Source organism: Barbus barbus (genome assembly GCF_936440315.1).
Source record: "Barbus barbus genome assembly, chromosome: 19".
In the NCBI taxonomy this organism is placed as follows: Eukaryota; Metazoa; Chordata; class Actinopteri; order Cypriniformes; family Cyprinidae; genus Barbus; species Barbus barbus.
The window spans coordinates 25,003,946-25,020,791 of NC_136747.1; the positions used below are offsets into that span (position 1 = coordinate 25,003,946).

Here is a 16,846-nt window from a genome sequence, read left to right on the forward strand (position 1 = left end):
AAACTTGGAACAGTGGTGAACCTTCCGAAGAGTGGCCGGCCTACCAAAATTACTCCAAGAGTGCAATGACGACTCATCAAGGAGGTCATAAAAGAACCCAGAACAACATCTAAAGAACTGCAGGTCTCACTTGCCTCAATTAAGGTCAGTGTTCATGATTCAACAATAAGAAAGAGACTGGGCAAAAACAGCATCCGTGGGAGAGTTCCAAGGCAAAAGCCATTGCTGAAAAAAAAGAACACAAAGGCTCGTCTCACATTTGCCAAAAAAATATCTTGATTATCCCCAAGAATTTTGGGCAAATATTCTGTGGACTGATCATACAAAATTTGAACTTTTTGGAAGGTGTGTGTCCCGTTACATCTGGCTTAAAACCAACACAGCATTTCAAAAAAAGAATATCAGACCAACAGTCAAATATGGTGGTGGTGTGATGGTCTGGGGCTGCTTTGCAGTTTCAGGAGCTGATGACTTGCCATAATTGATGGAACCATGAATTCTGCACTCTGTCAGAAAATCCTGAAGGAGAATGTCCAGCTGTCGGTTTCTGACCTCAAGCGCACTTGGGTTATGCAGCAGGACAGTTATCCCAAACTCACCAGCAAGTCCACCTCTGAATGGCTCAAGAAAAACAAAATTAAGGTTTTGGAGTGGCCAAGTCAAAGTCCGGACTTAAATCCGATTGAGATGCTGTGGCATGACCTTAAACAGTCCATTCATGCTCGAAAACCCTCCAATGTGGCTGAATTAAAACAATTCTGCAAAGAACAGTGGGACAAAATTCCTCTAAAGCAATGTGAAAGACTCATTGCCAGTTGTACTGCTTGATTGCAGTTGTTGCTGCAAAGGGTGGCACAAGCAGTTACTAGATTTAGGGAGCAATTACTTTTTCACGAGGTGCCAGGCAGGTTTGGACAGCTTTTTTCCCTTAATAAATAAAATCATTATTTCAGAAACTGCATTTTGTATTTACTCGGGTTGCCTTTGTGTAATATTAAAATTTGTTTGATGATCTGAATCATTCAAGTGTGACAAATAAGCAAAAAATTAAAAAATAAAAAAACAGGAAGGGGGAAAAACGTTTTTCCCACCACAGTGTGTGTGTGTGTGTGTGCACACATATTATATATATATATATATATATATATATATATATATATACACTAATGTATATTGGATTCTAATGGATTCACAAGAGAAATTAATTCTGCTTGTTTCATGAATGAAGCCCACTGCCATTCTCTCCATGATCACGGATGACAGATTTTCTCACACACACACGATGCATGAGATGCTGTAATCTCATGCATGACACATTCATCATCTCAATACAGCTCCCGTTTACTTGCAGCCTAAATCTTTAACCTCACATCTGCCCCTGCATCTCCACCGGCCGGCTGAATCTCTGACCCCTTGGGAAGAGATTATAAGGTAAAGACAAATAAAAAAAAAAAAAGTTAAAAAAGAATCGGAAGACAATCATGCTTCGAAAATATTCAGTCTCTGCTCTAATTTAACAAAGCCACTGAGAGCAACACAGACAGAGAGAAAGAGAGAATATATGTGTGTGTGTGTGTGTGTGTGTGTATGAGAGAGATGTGTCTGAATGTGTGTTCAAAGCTAGGTTCCTCAGGGGCTCACAGGTTACTGTGTGTTATAGATGAGGCATGAATCCTTGAGCTGGTTACTGTGTGATCGTCTCCTGTTTACCATGATCTCCAATAAAATTGAGGTGGTCCATCCAAAAACAAGGAACATCAGCGACCGTGTAACCACGATGACGTTTGTAGTGGCCGTGTATTTCTCATAAAAGCCCCACTGTTCTCTTCTCCAAATAGTTTCTGATGAGCAAAGTAGCACATTCCCCAATTCGTCCACTTTAATTACCATAAAAGTCTTGTATAAAGCCATTGAATGGACTGTAGTGTTGATTAAAGCTCATGACTGGGTGTTGGGTTTGTCTCTCCGTCGCTCCCATCCGATCTGACCGGGAACCCACCAGCATGTGCTCTAGGTAGATCAGGGTCAAGATGCACAGTCCAGTTTACATCATAGAAGGATACAGCAGCGACAGAATCTCTGGCGGCTTCCACCCACCGATGGAGGCGGAGTCACGGGTGCAAAGTAGGCGTGAACTTTAATGTTGGGCAAGTGAGTCTACAGAGGATGCAAGAAAAAAGGAAAACGATTCAAACATTGTGGATGTACACCTGGCAGGAAGCTCACCAACATATGATAACTTCCTGCCCTATAAGACTGCTTATTTATGAACAATAATGAATGCTAAAATGTTAAAACTCAATGTTACCATAAATAAACTTCAACAGATGCAGCAATTCTGCATGGTGGCAAAAACAACCAAAGTTTAAACTGATACATGTTAGATAATATCTATCCATTTTGAGATTGTGAGCACAGGTTGATGACTGTGCTGTGTTAACGCCCTCTTGTGTCGAAATCAGTGCTGCTATTCTTACAAGTAGTTTGTTAACTGAAATAAAGCTCAAATCAAATAAAAGTATAAATATTAGATGAACAACTTAATAATTAGAATTTAAAATATGCTAAAGTACTAAAATTACTTAAACAGAAAAAGTTCATAAGAAATATGTTTTAAAAAAATAATAAAAACAGCAAAAGCACATAAAATACTGAAAATACAACCTAAAATTACATTGAAAAAAGACAAAAATTTAATTAAAAGCCAACTCTAAATATTAATACTATAAGTCAATGGATGGTAAAAAAAATTGTGTTCTTGTATTTTTTGTTAATTTTGAACAATTTTATATTGCATACAATGCAAATTTATTAAATAGGTTCATTTTACGTTATAAAAATATAGTGTTGTCAAACGATTATTCGTGATTAATTGCATCCAAAATAAGTTTTTGTTTACATAATATATGTGTGTGTGTCCTGTGTATATTTATGTATATATAAATACAAACACATGCATGTATATATTTAAGATAAATGTTTATGTATTAAATATATTTATATACAATATAAAAATAATATAAATATATATATACACACACACGTGTAAATATTTTCAATATATATACACTGTATGTTTGTGTGTTTATATATACATAATAAATAAATAAGCACACATACATATATTATGTAAACAAAAACGTGTGTTTTGGATGCGATTAATCACTTGACAGCACTATAAAAACGTGTGCAATACTTCAAATAATCCTACAATTTACATTACAATTGAAATATAATTTAGTTAAAATAACTACAAAAAAAATTATTCTAGGTTGACTCAGATTTAAATTTTATTAACATAAATACTAAGGTCACTTATTTGAAAATATCTTTAAAATTCACTAATTTCTTATATTTGCACCATTTATTTGAATTATGAACTAAACCAAAATCACACTGAATGGATCCCAATTTGCATGAAGCATCACCCAATTTAGTCAAATATTTACACTTGTAATATTACACTCGTAAACCCATTTCTTGGGACCATAATGAGAACTGCAGCCCGATCTCACGGCAATCCGTACACAATTTTTTGCTAAATCGCACATTTTATGAGTTGCACAATTCGTATGAATTTGTACAAATGACCTACACCTAACCCCACCCCTAAACCTACCCGTCACTGGGGTGTAGAGTGAGGTCGTACGAATTCGTACAAATTAGCCACCTCGTAAAATACGTACGAATTGGTCGTGAGATCGCGTTGGCACTGCAAATCAATCCTAAATCTATACCCTAAAAGGTTTTATTTTTAGGAACATCCACAAGATTAGAAACAATAATACACTGTGGTTCCCTCACGGAGCATAAGCAAAAGCAGGGCTTACCCTCAAGCGCTTGATGCCTGCGCGGGTGATCTGTTGACAGTCGTACAGCTCGATGCGGTCCAGGCTGTGACAGGTTTTCAGATGTTCTAAAGACGCGTCTGTAATGAGCGGGCAGTTGTCCAGCTCGATCACCTCTAGTCGGTCGTGAGCGCAGGGTCCGCTGCCCAGCTGCCTGATGCCATCATCAGTGATGAGCTCACAGTGAGACAAACTCTGCAACACGCCAGAGAACCAAACACTAGTCCATAACACTCACATATATCAATATTTGTGGAGAAAAGCCCTCAAATAAAGATAACTTTGAAACAGATGCGTGTATCAAAATGTGGTCATTTTCTCTCCATTTAATTTCTAAAAACTGATCACACTAAATTAAAGCATTAAATTGAAAATCGTGATGAAACAGAAGTAGTGACAGATCTTTTCTTCTATATTGTGATAATATAAAATGACATAAAACATATGCACAAATGAACTGTTTACAGTAATTTACCGTTTACAGAATTTTCATTTCATGCTGACTTTAAAATATGCAGTGTAATTTTTTTGTACACTTTTGTGGTTTAATGCTCACCAGAACCTGGAGTCGAGGGCAGTGTATAGATAGCTGGATGAGCGTTCCATCTGTGATCTTTAGAGAAAGATGTCCAATTATATTAAAGAGAGATATTATATTAAAGAACATTTTTAATGTGATAATTACATTGTTGTATGTTTGCATTGATTTCTGTCCAAAGTAACATACAAAATCATTTGAATTATTAACAATTATATACATTTCAAAATATATAGTTATATATAAAATACAAAACAGGAAATAATATTAAGAACTTGCTATCTTTAATAAAGAATAAAAATAATTTAAAAGAAAAAAGGTAATTGCGACTTCATCTGAAAAATCTGAGACTTTTTCTTGCAATTCTGAGACAAAAAGAACTGCAAGATGTAAACTCAGAACTGAGACATGAATTGCAAGAAAAAAGTCTGAATTCAGTCAGTGTATATATCCAAATTCTGATTTATAACTTGCAATTCTGTTTTCACATTATCTCTCAATTATTATTAGTGCTGTCAAAGGATTAATTGCATCCAAAATAAAAGTTTTTGTTTACATAATATATTTATGTCTGCTGTGTATATTTATTATGTATATATATACAGTGGTGTGAAAAAGCGTTGGCCCCCTTCCTGATTCTGAATTTTTTTGCATGTTTATCACACTTTAATGTTTCAGATCATCAAACAAATTTAAATATTAATCAAAGATAACACAAGTAAACACAACATGCAGTTTTTGAATGAAATTTTTTATTATGAAAAGATAACAAAATCCAAACCCACATGGCCCTGTGTGAAAAAGTGCTTGCCCCCTAAACCTAATAACTGGTTGGGCCACCCTTAGCAGCAACAACTGCAATCAAGCGTTTGCGATAACTTGCAATGAGTCTGTTACAGCGCTGTGGAGGAATTTTGGCCCACTCATCTTGACAGAATTGTTGTAATTCAGCCACATTGGAGGGTTTTCGAGCATGAACCGCCTTTTTAAGGTCAGGCCACAGCATCTCAATATGATTCATGTCAGGACTTTGACTAGGCCACTCCAAAGTCTTCATTTAGTTTTTCTTCAGCCATTCAGAGGTGGATTTGCTGGTGTGTTTTGGATCATTGTCCTGCTGCAGAACCCAGGTTCGCTTCAACTTGAGGTCACGAACAGATGGCCGGACATTGTCCTTCAGGAATTGTTGGTAGACAGCTGAATTCATGGTTCCATTTATCACAGCAAGTCTTCCAGGTCCTGTAGCAGCAAAACAGCCCCAGACCATCACACTACCACCACCATATTTTACTGCTGGTATGATGTTCTTTTTCTGAAATGCTGTTACGCCAGATGTAATGGGACACACACCTTCCAAAAAGTTCAACTTTTGTCTCGTCAGTCCGCAAGCACTTTTTCACACAGGGCCATGTGGGTTTGGATTTTGTTTTCCCTTCATTTAAAAACTGCATGTAGTGTTTACTTGTGTTATCTTTGATTAATATTTAAATTAGTTTGATGATCTGAAACATTAAAGTGTGACAAACATGCAAAAAAAAAAAAAAAAAATCAGGAAGGGGGCCAACACTTTTTCACACCACTGTATAAATACACACACATGCATGTATATATTTAAGAAAAATGTTTTGTTTATATATTAAATATATTTATATATAATATAAATTATATGAATATAAATATAGACATGTAAATATTTTCAAAATATATACTGTATGTGTGTGTATTTATATATACACAGAACGCACACATATATTATGCAAACAAAAACTTTTATTTTGTATGCAATTAATCGCTTGACAGCACTAATTCTTACTTTTATCCCCAAGAATTGTGAGACAAAAAGTAAATTTTTATGTTTCAATCCATGGCGGAAACAAGATTCCACATCTAGTAGTATTAAACAAAAACACAATCATAAAAACTACAATTTAAATTTAAAAGATACATTCAGGCTTACAATTTAAAACTTTTTCAAATGTGAAATATAATGTCTTTGTTTTTATGATTGGAAAAATATTACTCAAAGAATGGGCTGTTTGTAGAAATTAGATTTTTATTTTATATTTTATTCTATTTAACTAATCAAAGTTAATAAACATTTATTATAAAAACATCAAATTCCTTTTATATATATATATATATAAATAATCTATCCTTTCCAAGTTCCTTCTCTTTAGAGTCTCCATTAAAATTTCACCCATTTCAAAGTTTTACTAGATTTATTTCAGAAAAAGTGACTAATCACTTCAATGGGCAACAAAAAATATTTTAGAGAGTTTTATCAAATTTAATGTTCTTACTGTAGAATTAATAACATTTAATGCTGTATGTAACAATATTTGAACATTATTATGCCAACCCATTGTGACTCACCTGTACACACTCTTCTAAATCCATCTTTTCTAATTCATGACAATTCTGTAAAAAACGAAAGAGTGAGAGAAAACGACACGCTGGATTTGTGTTGTTAGAAGCTCTGGAGGATCAGCACAGACAGAGGTTTGAGCTGTGCAGTGTGTTTGTGGGATTGTTTACTCACCCGTGCTAGTGAGGTGAAGCCTACATCTGTAAGCTGAGAGCAGCGAGCCACCTCTAATATTCTACACAGACACAGAGATCAATGATGCATCGTTTAAAAGAGGAGAAAAACTGGGTTATGGTGGATTGCAGCTGATGTGTGTGTTACACACCTGAGGCGAGGGCAGTTTTGGCCCAAGGCGTTGAGAATAGCGTCTGTGATGTTTGCACAGCCCGACACACATAAAGACTGCAGCCGATGGCACCCGCGACAGATGGTTATGAGACCTTCATCTGTGATCTGCTGCTCGATTCACACACAGAGACAGAGCTGCATGAGGAACCCATCCGCAGGACATATTCACACCCGACCCCTGTACGAGCGAATTTGTGTGACTTACTGAACACGTCTGTAAATTGAGTGTGACCAGCTCTGGACAGTGTGCTCCAATATGCTGAAGGGCTTCATCATCCAACTACGAAGAGAGAGACAGATAATGAATGGATGAATGGATTTAAAGGGACAGTTCACGCCAAAATATTATTTACCCTCATGTTGTTTTAAGACCATTTATTTTTATGGAGTTTTGCAGAATCAGTGAACACCATTACCATAAATTTAAACATATTTTAAGTCTTCTGAAACTATATGATAGCATACAGACAATGTTTATGGTGTCTTTTGTTGTCACTATGCAAAATCCCATATCACAGTTAACCTTGATGTTAACACATGAACCACATTTTTAGGTTGTCTATTTTAGCCTCTATTTCAATCACCAAAAATTATTTGTAATAGGTTTTAGTTGAGCAGCACTGTGGGGGGAGTCCTAGTGGCACATACTGCATATTTAAATATTTTTCAAAAGCAATTAGAACTAGCTACAAGTGTGTCAAAATAACATTGAGAAGGTGGAGAAGAACAGCGAAGAGGTCTGTCGTGAAAGCACAGAATTACCTGTGTGCATCCCTTGAGGAACAGGCCTTTGAGTCCTGGACAACATCTCACAAGCGCTTGTATGCCGTCTTTGGTCACCTGATCACACCACGAGATGTTCAGCTGCTCTAACAACGGACAGCCCTCGCTAAAATGACACAGACAGAGTCATTTAGCCCAAGACAAGCGTTTTGCATAACCAGCAACTAAAGATTCCGTTAGCATCTTCAAACGCTGACCTCAGAGCTTTGAGGGACAGGTTTGTGATTGAGGTGCAGGAGGCAAGATCCAAGTGCTTCAGTTTGGGACAAAATTTACTCAAGCTGTTACAGGTACTGCAAAAAGAAAGAAAGTAGTTCAACAGAGATCAAAAAACATTTCCACACACGCCGCATCTTTTACTCACCTGTCAGTGATCTTGGTGCAGCCATTGAGGCTGAGCAGATCTATATTTCTGCAGTTCTGGGCAAATGTTCTGCGAGAGACGAAAACAAATGCTCTAAAATGTTGCTCTAAAACTATTAATAAAAGGTTTGCATACACGAAAGATGGCAAATCTTAAATGTACAGGTACAATAAGCAAATTCAGCTGTTTTTTATCTTGCTAAAGCAGGAGTCAAAATTATTGACAGGTGGAAAGTATTTCTGATTGGTCAGTCTTTTCTGCTGTAGAGTTGACAAAAAGATTCTCACAACACCTATTTCAAAGATATCTGTCAGTTAGTAGGATATTTATCACTGAAAGCATTTTAATACAAAATACAAGCCCAAATATTGAACCGATCAAATATACCATGTTCAAAAATTTGGGGCGAGTAAGATTTTTTTTTTTTTTTTTGAAAGAAGTCTCAAGAAATTGTGGAAACAGTATCGTGATGTGTGACCCTGAACCACAAAACCAGTCTTAAGTCGCTGGGGTATATTTGTAGCAATAGACAAAAATACACTGTGTGGGGCAAAATTATTGATTTTTCTTTTATGCCAAAAATCATTAGGATATTAAGTAAAGATCATGTTCCATAAAGATATTTTGTAAATTTCCTACTGTAACTATATCAAAACTTTATTTTTGATTAGTAATATGCATTGCTAAGAACATCATTTGGACAACTTTAAAGGTGATTTTCTCAATATTTTGATTTATTTGCCTCAGATTCCAGATATTCAAACAGTTGCATCTCAGCCAAATATTGTCCTAACAAACCATACATCAATGGAAAGCTTATTTATTCAGCTTTCAGATTATGTATAAATCTCAATTTGGAAAAAAATTACCCTTATGACTGGTTTTGTGGTCCAGGATCACAGATTGCAAAATATTATTGCTATTTAAAATAACTGTCTTACATTTGAATATATTTTCAAATGTAATTTATTCCTGTCATTGTAAAGTTGAATATTCAGCATCATTTCTCCAGTCTTCAGTGTCACATGATCCACCAGAAATCATTCTAATATGCTGATAAAACTTATTATCAATGTTGAAAACAGTTGTGCTGCTTTTGGGGAAAGTGTGACGCATTTTCACAATGCTTTGATGAATAGAAAGTTCAAACAGCATTTATTTTAAATAGAAACATTATAAATGTCTTTTTTAAAACAATTTAATGCAACATTTTTGAATTAAAGTATTACTTTCTTTAAAAAAAAAGTACTGACCCCAAACGTTTGAACAGTAGTGTAAATTGCTTTGGATAAGCCTTCTGTCAAATGCATACATGCAAATGTGAAAAAAATCATTTTTTGAGCCCCCATCTGCAAATGGGTCTTCGAGAATAAATACTTTCATCTTTTTGCAGTGAAAACGTGCTCAGCGTAGATAAGCATTCATCCGCTCTCTCTTTCCCACCTGAGAGCGCTGTCTCCAACTCCCAGACATCCTCTAAGACTTAACTTCCTTAGGAAGCCTCCACATCGTTTTGAGATGTTCTCCACCACACGGCCCTGTAAACAAAGAGATTTTTTATGATTTTTAGCCACTTTTGCATTAAATAATGTCTGAAATTCCTTGTATTTTAATAGTTAGAACAAAATGTGGACTGTCCAGACTCCAGATTAAGAACAACTTCTGTCTACTCACCTCAATGTCTCTCTGGAAGTCAAAGAGGTCAATGCGCTGCCAGTTACTGCCATCCAGGGCTAACACGTTCCATGACTGAGAAAATCATGGAAGGAGATAAAATGAGAAACAGACACTCAATAATCCACCACAGATACATATACACTAAAGATATTATTCTAGTAGAGCTCCTTTCATGTCTCTCCATAGACACCCACTCAAAGATGGCTATATATCTAGACAAAGTATCACTGCAAGCAACATGTAATCCACTAAAAATATTACTATGTTATCGTAGATGTTTTGACAGTGCCCATTTTAGAGGCTCTTAAAAGCATGAAATGAGCAAATGTCAAAACAGACTCTTAAAGGGGTCATATGATGCGATTCCAAGTTTTTCTTTCTCTTTGGAGTGTTACAAGCTGTTCATGCATAGATAAGATCCCTGAAGTTGCAAAGACTAAAGTCTCAAAACCAAAGAGATATTCTTTATAAAGGTTAAGACTCGACCATGCCCACCAAAAACGGCTCATTCAAACACGCCCCCACGTCTACGTCACGGTGTGGGAAGGTTTGCATAACACCGCCCAAATGTATACGAAATGAAAGGCGGCGGAACTATTATTCTCGCTGTAGTATTGTTGTGCCATGTCCTGGAGACGCTGTGTTTCGTTGTGAAAGCAAACATACTTTGTTTGGGTTTCCAAAAGAGGACACAACTAGAAATCAGTGGTTAAGTTGTATTTACAACACTGTTCCAGAACAGTTCAACCCAAATATTAAAGTGTGTGCAGCGCATTTTACGGAGAACTGTTTCCTGAACCTGGAAGAGTAGCCTACAATGCCAGCTGTGCACAGAGGCTGTTTCTATAAAGTGGGGCAATTGCAACTTTGCAAGGACAGTCTGGCGCTTATGACTCACAGCCTGTAAGTATGTTTTCTTATTTAAAGAATTTGCCACTGATGATTCAAATACGAGTTTTGAGCAGTGTAGAGTAGTGCTTGCTGTTTGTCGTTTCTCCGATCATAAATGCAGACGTGGTAATGTTTATATGGTGCGGTGCAATGTGCGTAAAAAGACAGTATAAGTCATTAGAATCAGTAATTATGTCCCCACTGGATGCAACAAAAGACTCCTTTATAATGTTGTTGTTGTTTTTTTTGTGTCATCGTGCTGGGACACGGCATCACAATACGGTAAGGGGCGTAACATTTCCGTCACACGCTTGAGGTATTCGGCCAATCACAACGCACTGGAAACCTGGCCAATCAGAGCACACCTCGCTTCTCAGAACGATGAGCTTTGTAAAAATCGACGCATTTCAGAAAGGCAGAGCATAGAGGAGCAACAATAATGTACAGTATGTGGAAAATAATATGTTTTTTAACCTTAAACCGCATAAACACATTGCATTACACAAAATAATATTCCTTTTAACAACGTCATATGACCCCTTTAATGTGCCACAAAGCACCAGTTTAATCTATAAAGTGCCTAGAAAAAAAAACACACTTACTCGTGAGACTTGTGCGCAGCGGCAAAGTGTGACTACATCCAGAAATGAGAAAATTCTGCAGAAAAACCCCAGAACTATTAGCAAACATCATTTACAAAAAGCTGTGATAGGACAGTCATTAAAGTCTTCATTATTTCTGTTTGTTCGAAAACAAGTCTATGCTCTAAAACAGCTAAGACAAGGAGAGATGAAGAAGAGAGAGATGATTAAGTTTATTAACAAGACAACATTATTAAAATAAGGAAATGAAGCAGGAAGAGAGAGAAGTGCTGAATGGGTTTTACACCAACCGTAACAACAGTTCCTTCGGCAGCTTCTTGTTGATAACAGCCTCGTCATTACTGGAGAACATCTGAGGAGACAGAAAGACATGCATTTATAAAACTGTGACTCATGAGTTGAAAGGTCAACAACAGGGTTTTACAGTTTGTGTGCTACAGCAAATCACACACTTTCAACAATACAACAAGCCAATACTTCTGTTTTTTTACTCACATTGTTGAAGTGTCTTTTATATTCTTATGTGAGAAAACTGAGCCTGTCATTTCATAACAAGGTTCTTTAAAGCATTATGTAGACATCAAATTAAGTTACATGTGCTATGTATCAAAGAATGAAATAATGAAAAGATTTTGTGTCAGTTATGTCAGTTACTGCTTCCTAAAATGTGCAGCAATGGATTAATAATGTCTAATTAGCTTTTATTTTATATTTATATTTTCAGTTCATAAATCAAATCATCACCTGCTCAGCAGTGGATCCTCTGCCGTGAATGGGTGCCATCAGAATGAGAGTCAAAAAAGCTGATACAAACAACACAATTCACATGACTCCAGTTCATTAATTAACATCTTGTGAAACAAAAAGCTGCATGTTTGTACGAAACATATTCACAATTTTTATCAGCTGTTTGGACTCTCATTCTGACGGCACCCATTCACTGCAAAGGAACCATTGGAGAATAAGTGATGCAATGTTACATTTCTCCAAATCTGTTCTGATGAAGAAAAAACTCATCTACATCTTGGATAGCCTTAAGGGGGGCAAGTAACTTTTATTTTGGAGTAACTACTCCTTTAAACTAGACATAATATTTCAAGGTAAGTATCCTTTTTTTATTGTTTTGTCACTTTCTGTAAATTGGCAGTTGTGCAGAATGTACATTGAAACAATTACACAAATCGAATTTTACTGAGGGGGAAAAAATAAAAGAATTTCAATCCTAAATTCCGTTTTTTTTTTTTTTTTGCAAATGGAGTTTTGCCCTACAGGCTTGACTTTGTGCCAAATATACAACATGAAATTAACACCAGAGGTCTTATCTTGCTCCCATCGAACCACAAAACCTTTTTTCCAAGTGGTAACAAGAGATACAGATTGTCCTGCTGAATAATTCAGACCGGACCGGATGTTCCCTTTTTAAAGAAGTGACTACCTCACATCCAAGAATAGTGGAGCGCACATAAATTGTTTCTGTGTGCACTGGCCAGCCTATTGTTAAAATACAAAAACACTGATTTCTTATAAGCCCATCTTGATCTGAACAAGAATTGGATCCAGCAGTCTGTTGAGGCCTAAATTCACTAATTAACACAGAAAATGTATCACAGATAATGACAAGGTTGAACAAGATCGTTGGAATCACTTTCAGAATGAATAACGAATAAAACATTGACAGCCAATCAGAATCAATCTGACACTAAAGAGATCAAGCATTTAAAGCAGCAGCAGGAGACATAACTGCAGCGTGTGCTTATAATAAACAGAACGTTACCGTACATTGGTGTGGACGCTTATATAGTTACTGTAATCTTTTTGGCTCGTTTTTTGGTGTGAATGGGCCTTTAGTCATATTTTACAGCTTCACTACAGAGACTGTTCACTTTCATTGTAATGGAAAAAAACTGACATTGTTAAAAATCTCCTCTAGTGTTCCACAGATGAAAAAAAGTCATTACAGGTTTGGAATGACATGAAGGGGGAGTAAATGATGACTGAACTTTCATTTTTGAGTGAACAGGCCCTTTAAAGCATTGGCTCAGCTGAGAAAGACAAACAAACAATATGTGAGATAGCTTACAGCTATTCTTTATTGTGAACTTGCACATTTGTGTTGCTCCTCTTTCTTTTCACCCGTCCATGCTGAATGAGGCGACTTTCCATCTGTTTGTTTGTTTAAGGATGAGCCATGTGATGTCTGACTGCAAACTGTTACAAACCAGGAATGACTGACCACTTGTTTCCAGCTCATCTGAAACACTGTATCACCAGATGACTTTTCTCATGACCAGATCCCTTTTATATGATAAATGTCTCCTGTAATTGTTTTTACAAGGATGAATCACACAAAGACAAGTGAAGGTCATACTTTACAATAATGTTTTAGTTACCGTTTTAGTAATTTTGTGCATAATATTTAGTAGTTTTTTTTTTTTTAGTACATTAAACTAATTTCTTTAGTATTTATTTAAAACTTTTTTTTAAGTATATTCTCAGTATGCAAGTGTTATGTAACTTTAACCTGTTTGAATGTTTTCTGAGTATCTTTGCACTCATTTTATTATACCGTTAACTGCTACGGACTACAATTTTACTGAATTACATTTCTTATCTCATCTGTTATATTAGCAAACTTCATGACAAAAAAAGTGACTTTTACATGTAATGCAACAGTTTCTAGCTCTGATTGGCCTGGATATCTTTGTCAGCTATACCTTCTGTTGACCCATAAACAACCCCATTTCCTCAGTAACACTGTCACAGTATCCAGATTACATCTGCAAATTTGCAGGCAGTCTAAAAATTCCAGCATGGCACAATAATAAAATTGCTGTATGATATATCCCTATTTTCAGGCAATATTGCAACAATCAAGCAACGGAGCATAAGATGAGCTGTCAGTCATTTGTAAATATAACTCTCACGCTGCTGTCACCAAAACAATGTCCAGATAATCACTCAGATCCTAAAAAAATAACAATGCAGTGCTTCTTAAATACTGATTACATTCATGCCTTTGCAATAGAAATACTGCAACTAGGCCTTGTATCTAAACAAAAATGAGGGAAAGGGAAGTGGTGTGTGGCCAAGTATGGTGACCCATACTCTGAATTTGTGCTCTGCATTTAACCCATGCAAGTGTACACACACAGTAGTGAACACACACCCGGAGCAGTGGGCAGCCAATGCTGCGGCGCCCGGCGAGCAGTTGGGGGTTCGGTGCCTTGCTCAAGGGTCTCACCTCAGTCGTTGTATTGAGGGTAAATAAGTAATCATAATTTCCATTTAAATGTCCTGGTTATTATAAGTTTTCAATAAACTGATTATAATTACGGAACGTTTATTTAATAATTCCCATTCTTTTATACTTAGTGCAATGTCACTTTCACATAAGCCATGCTGAAATTGTTATCAGAAATAAAAATGGCATGCAAAGAGGACAGTTAGTCCTTATGTAAAAATATTGGTGATTTGTTCGTAATGACACCGTACATGACTAAAATGGCTTTTAAAGTTGTGTCTACAGTGTACAGAGAATTAAATACCCGTGGTAATGTGATGGAAACTGGACACCATGGTAAATTTTGGTTAAAATAGGATTATATTCAAATATATTACAGGGTAGATCAACAGTGGGGCGTTGCATAACAAAATAATCTTTAATGTATTCACTTTGACATTGCATGTCTACATCTGATCTTTAAGAGCAACTACAGACATAAAACACCCTATATTAAAGCATAGCATCAATGCCATGTGCCTCACCATTACGGCTGTGTGTCAAACCTAGTAAGCCGCCTACCTAGACAGCATCACAGGACGCTGCTGATATGCCACGAAAATGCAGTCTAAGTAGTCAGCTCATTAAGTTTTGAGACACACCCGATGTAAACACAGTTATAACTTGTTTAAACACGGCTGGTCGTGCGTCTTCGAGGCAAACAACAAACTAAATGTTTGCGTAAACAGGCCCAGCTGTCCTGTGTAGTAAAGAGTTGTGATGCACTTGTGTTTTTACGCGTAAAGGCCTGTGTATATATCCAGCTTTTGTTTTCCCCCACTTCAGCCTGTGGGCCTACCACCATTATCCGTCTCCTATAATCTCAGCTAACCAATTTAACTTATAAAAGCCATCGAAGCGTAGTTCGCAACCTACTGTTACTTCACCTAAATAACAGAGAAATATTAAAGCACCTTTTGTGGCTCAAGCTTGGAACAATGGTTGTGTTTATACAATCCGACACAAACTAGACTTGACAAGAAACAACATATCAACTTAAAAGAGACACAACACCGTGTATTGCCTTTGGTCAACATACATTAGTTGAATGTGTTGAACAGACACAAGTGATGAGAAGAGCTGAACTCTTATGTATGATTGCGGAAGCTCGGCCTCTTCTACTGCAACAACACTAATAATCCTCCATTATTTAAGCCGTTTAGGAGTAAAAACGCAAGATTATTTACATCGACATGTCAATCTGCAAATAAACAGTGGCTACTCGCCTCAAAGCGACTCCGAGAGACGCCGTTCACCTCCTTACCCATCCCGAACACTATATAGTCGGTAACCCGGAGAGGAAAAGCGCGTCCGGTTATTAAAAGGTGGCAGATGTGTCGGTGCCGCTGGTTCCCGTCGAGCTCATGCCGTGTTTTCGCTTGATTTCATCGCGTTTGTATATGGCGAAGATGCAGAAGAGCCCCAGTGGTTGAAGTATGAACAAATCAAGCTTATCTCCTGTTGTGTTGCGGATCACCCCCTCCCCTTTACCATCACTAGCTCTCAGTTTCCCATCTGAAAACTACACCTTATCGTCAATATTGCAGTTTTATCTGTCCATACTCATTTGTCAGACTGAATTGATTTTTAATACTTCGAAGCTATGTGTGATTATAACCAGGGTAAGTTACACGTATAACGTTATTGCAACGTTTAACGCCTTAAAGTTCGAATTTAAGTCATTTATGATAAAACATTACCAGTTTTGTAGTTGTCATATTACCAAGCTAGAAATATTATCCATTTTGTAATAAAAATGTGAGCAGCATTCATTGTATTATTTATAGTTTGACACTGAAAGTTTGTTTGTTTGGCGTGCTGAGGATATTAAAACATTTCTATGGGTCAATGTGTGCAAAGTACTTGTTAAAAGTGCAATATTTTCTCCTATTGTAGTATGGAAAGTGTAAAGACTGCAGTTCATATATTTTCTTGTTATTGTTGTGCTCGTTTCCGGGTTTGATTTGTTAGCCCCGCCCCCCGGCGGTCGTAACCAATAAAAACTCAAAGACGGTCTTCGTCATTTGACGTGATCGTGGTGGTAACACGAGGCAGTGTTTTGCCAAACAAACGACACGGAGTGGTTCAGCAAACTGTTACACATCAAAGTAATGTCATATCAGAGAAAATCCTAAATATTGGTATTACTA

General features: G+C 36.6%; 1 protein-coding gene across 1 annotated transcript; it reads right to left on the bottom strand.

Annotated features, from left to right (window-relative positions):
• Positions 1-1,389: 1,389 nt before the first annotated feature.
• LOC306884779 (F-box/LRR-repeat protein 20) lies at positions 1,390-16,085 on the bottom strand. The gene is made up of 15 exons (XM_079440968.1): positions 15,923-16,085; positions 11,707-11,768; positions 11,417-11,471; positions 9,921-9,995; positions 9,690-9,784; positions 8,247-8,315; positions 8,080-8,175; positions 7,862-7,988; positions 7,305-7,379; positions 7,077-7,207; positions 6,926-6,986; positions 6,760-6,804; positions 4,405-4,461; positions 3,831-4,043; positions 1,390-2,157 (listed from the first exon to the last, which is right to left on the bottom strand). Exons 1-15 carry the CDS (start codon positions 15,962-15,964, stop codon positions 2,050-2,052), a joined length of 1,311 nt encoding a protein of 436 aa, XP_079297094.1. The 5' UTR covers positions 15,965-16,085; the 3' UTR covers positions 1,390-2,049.
• Between the last annotated feature and the right edge of the window lie 761 nt (positions 16,086-16,846).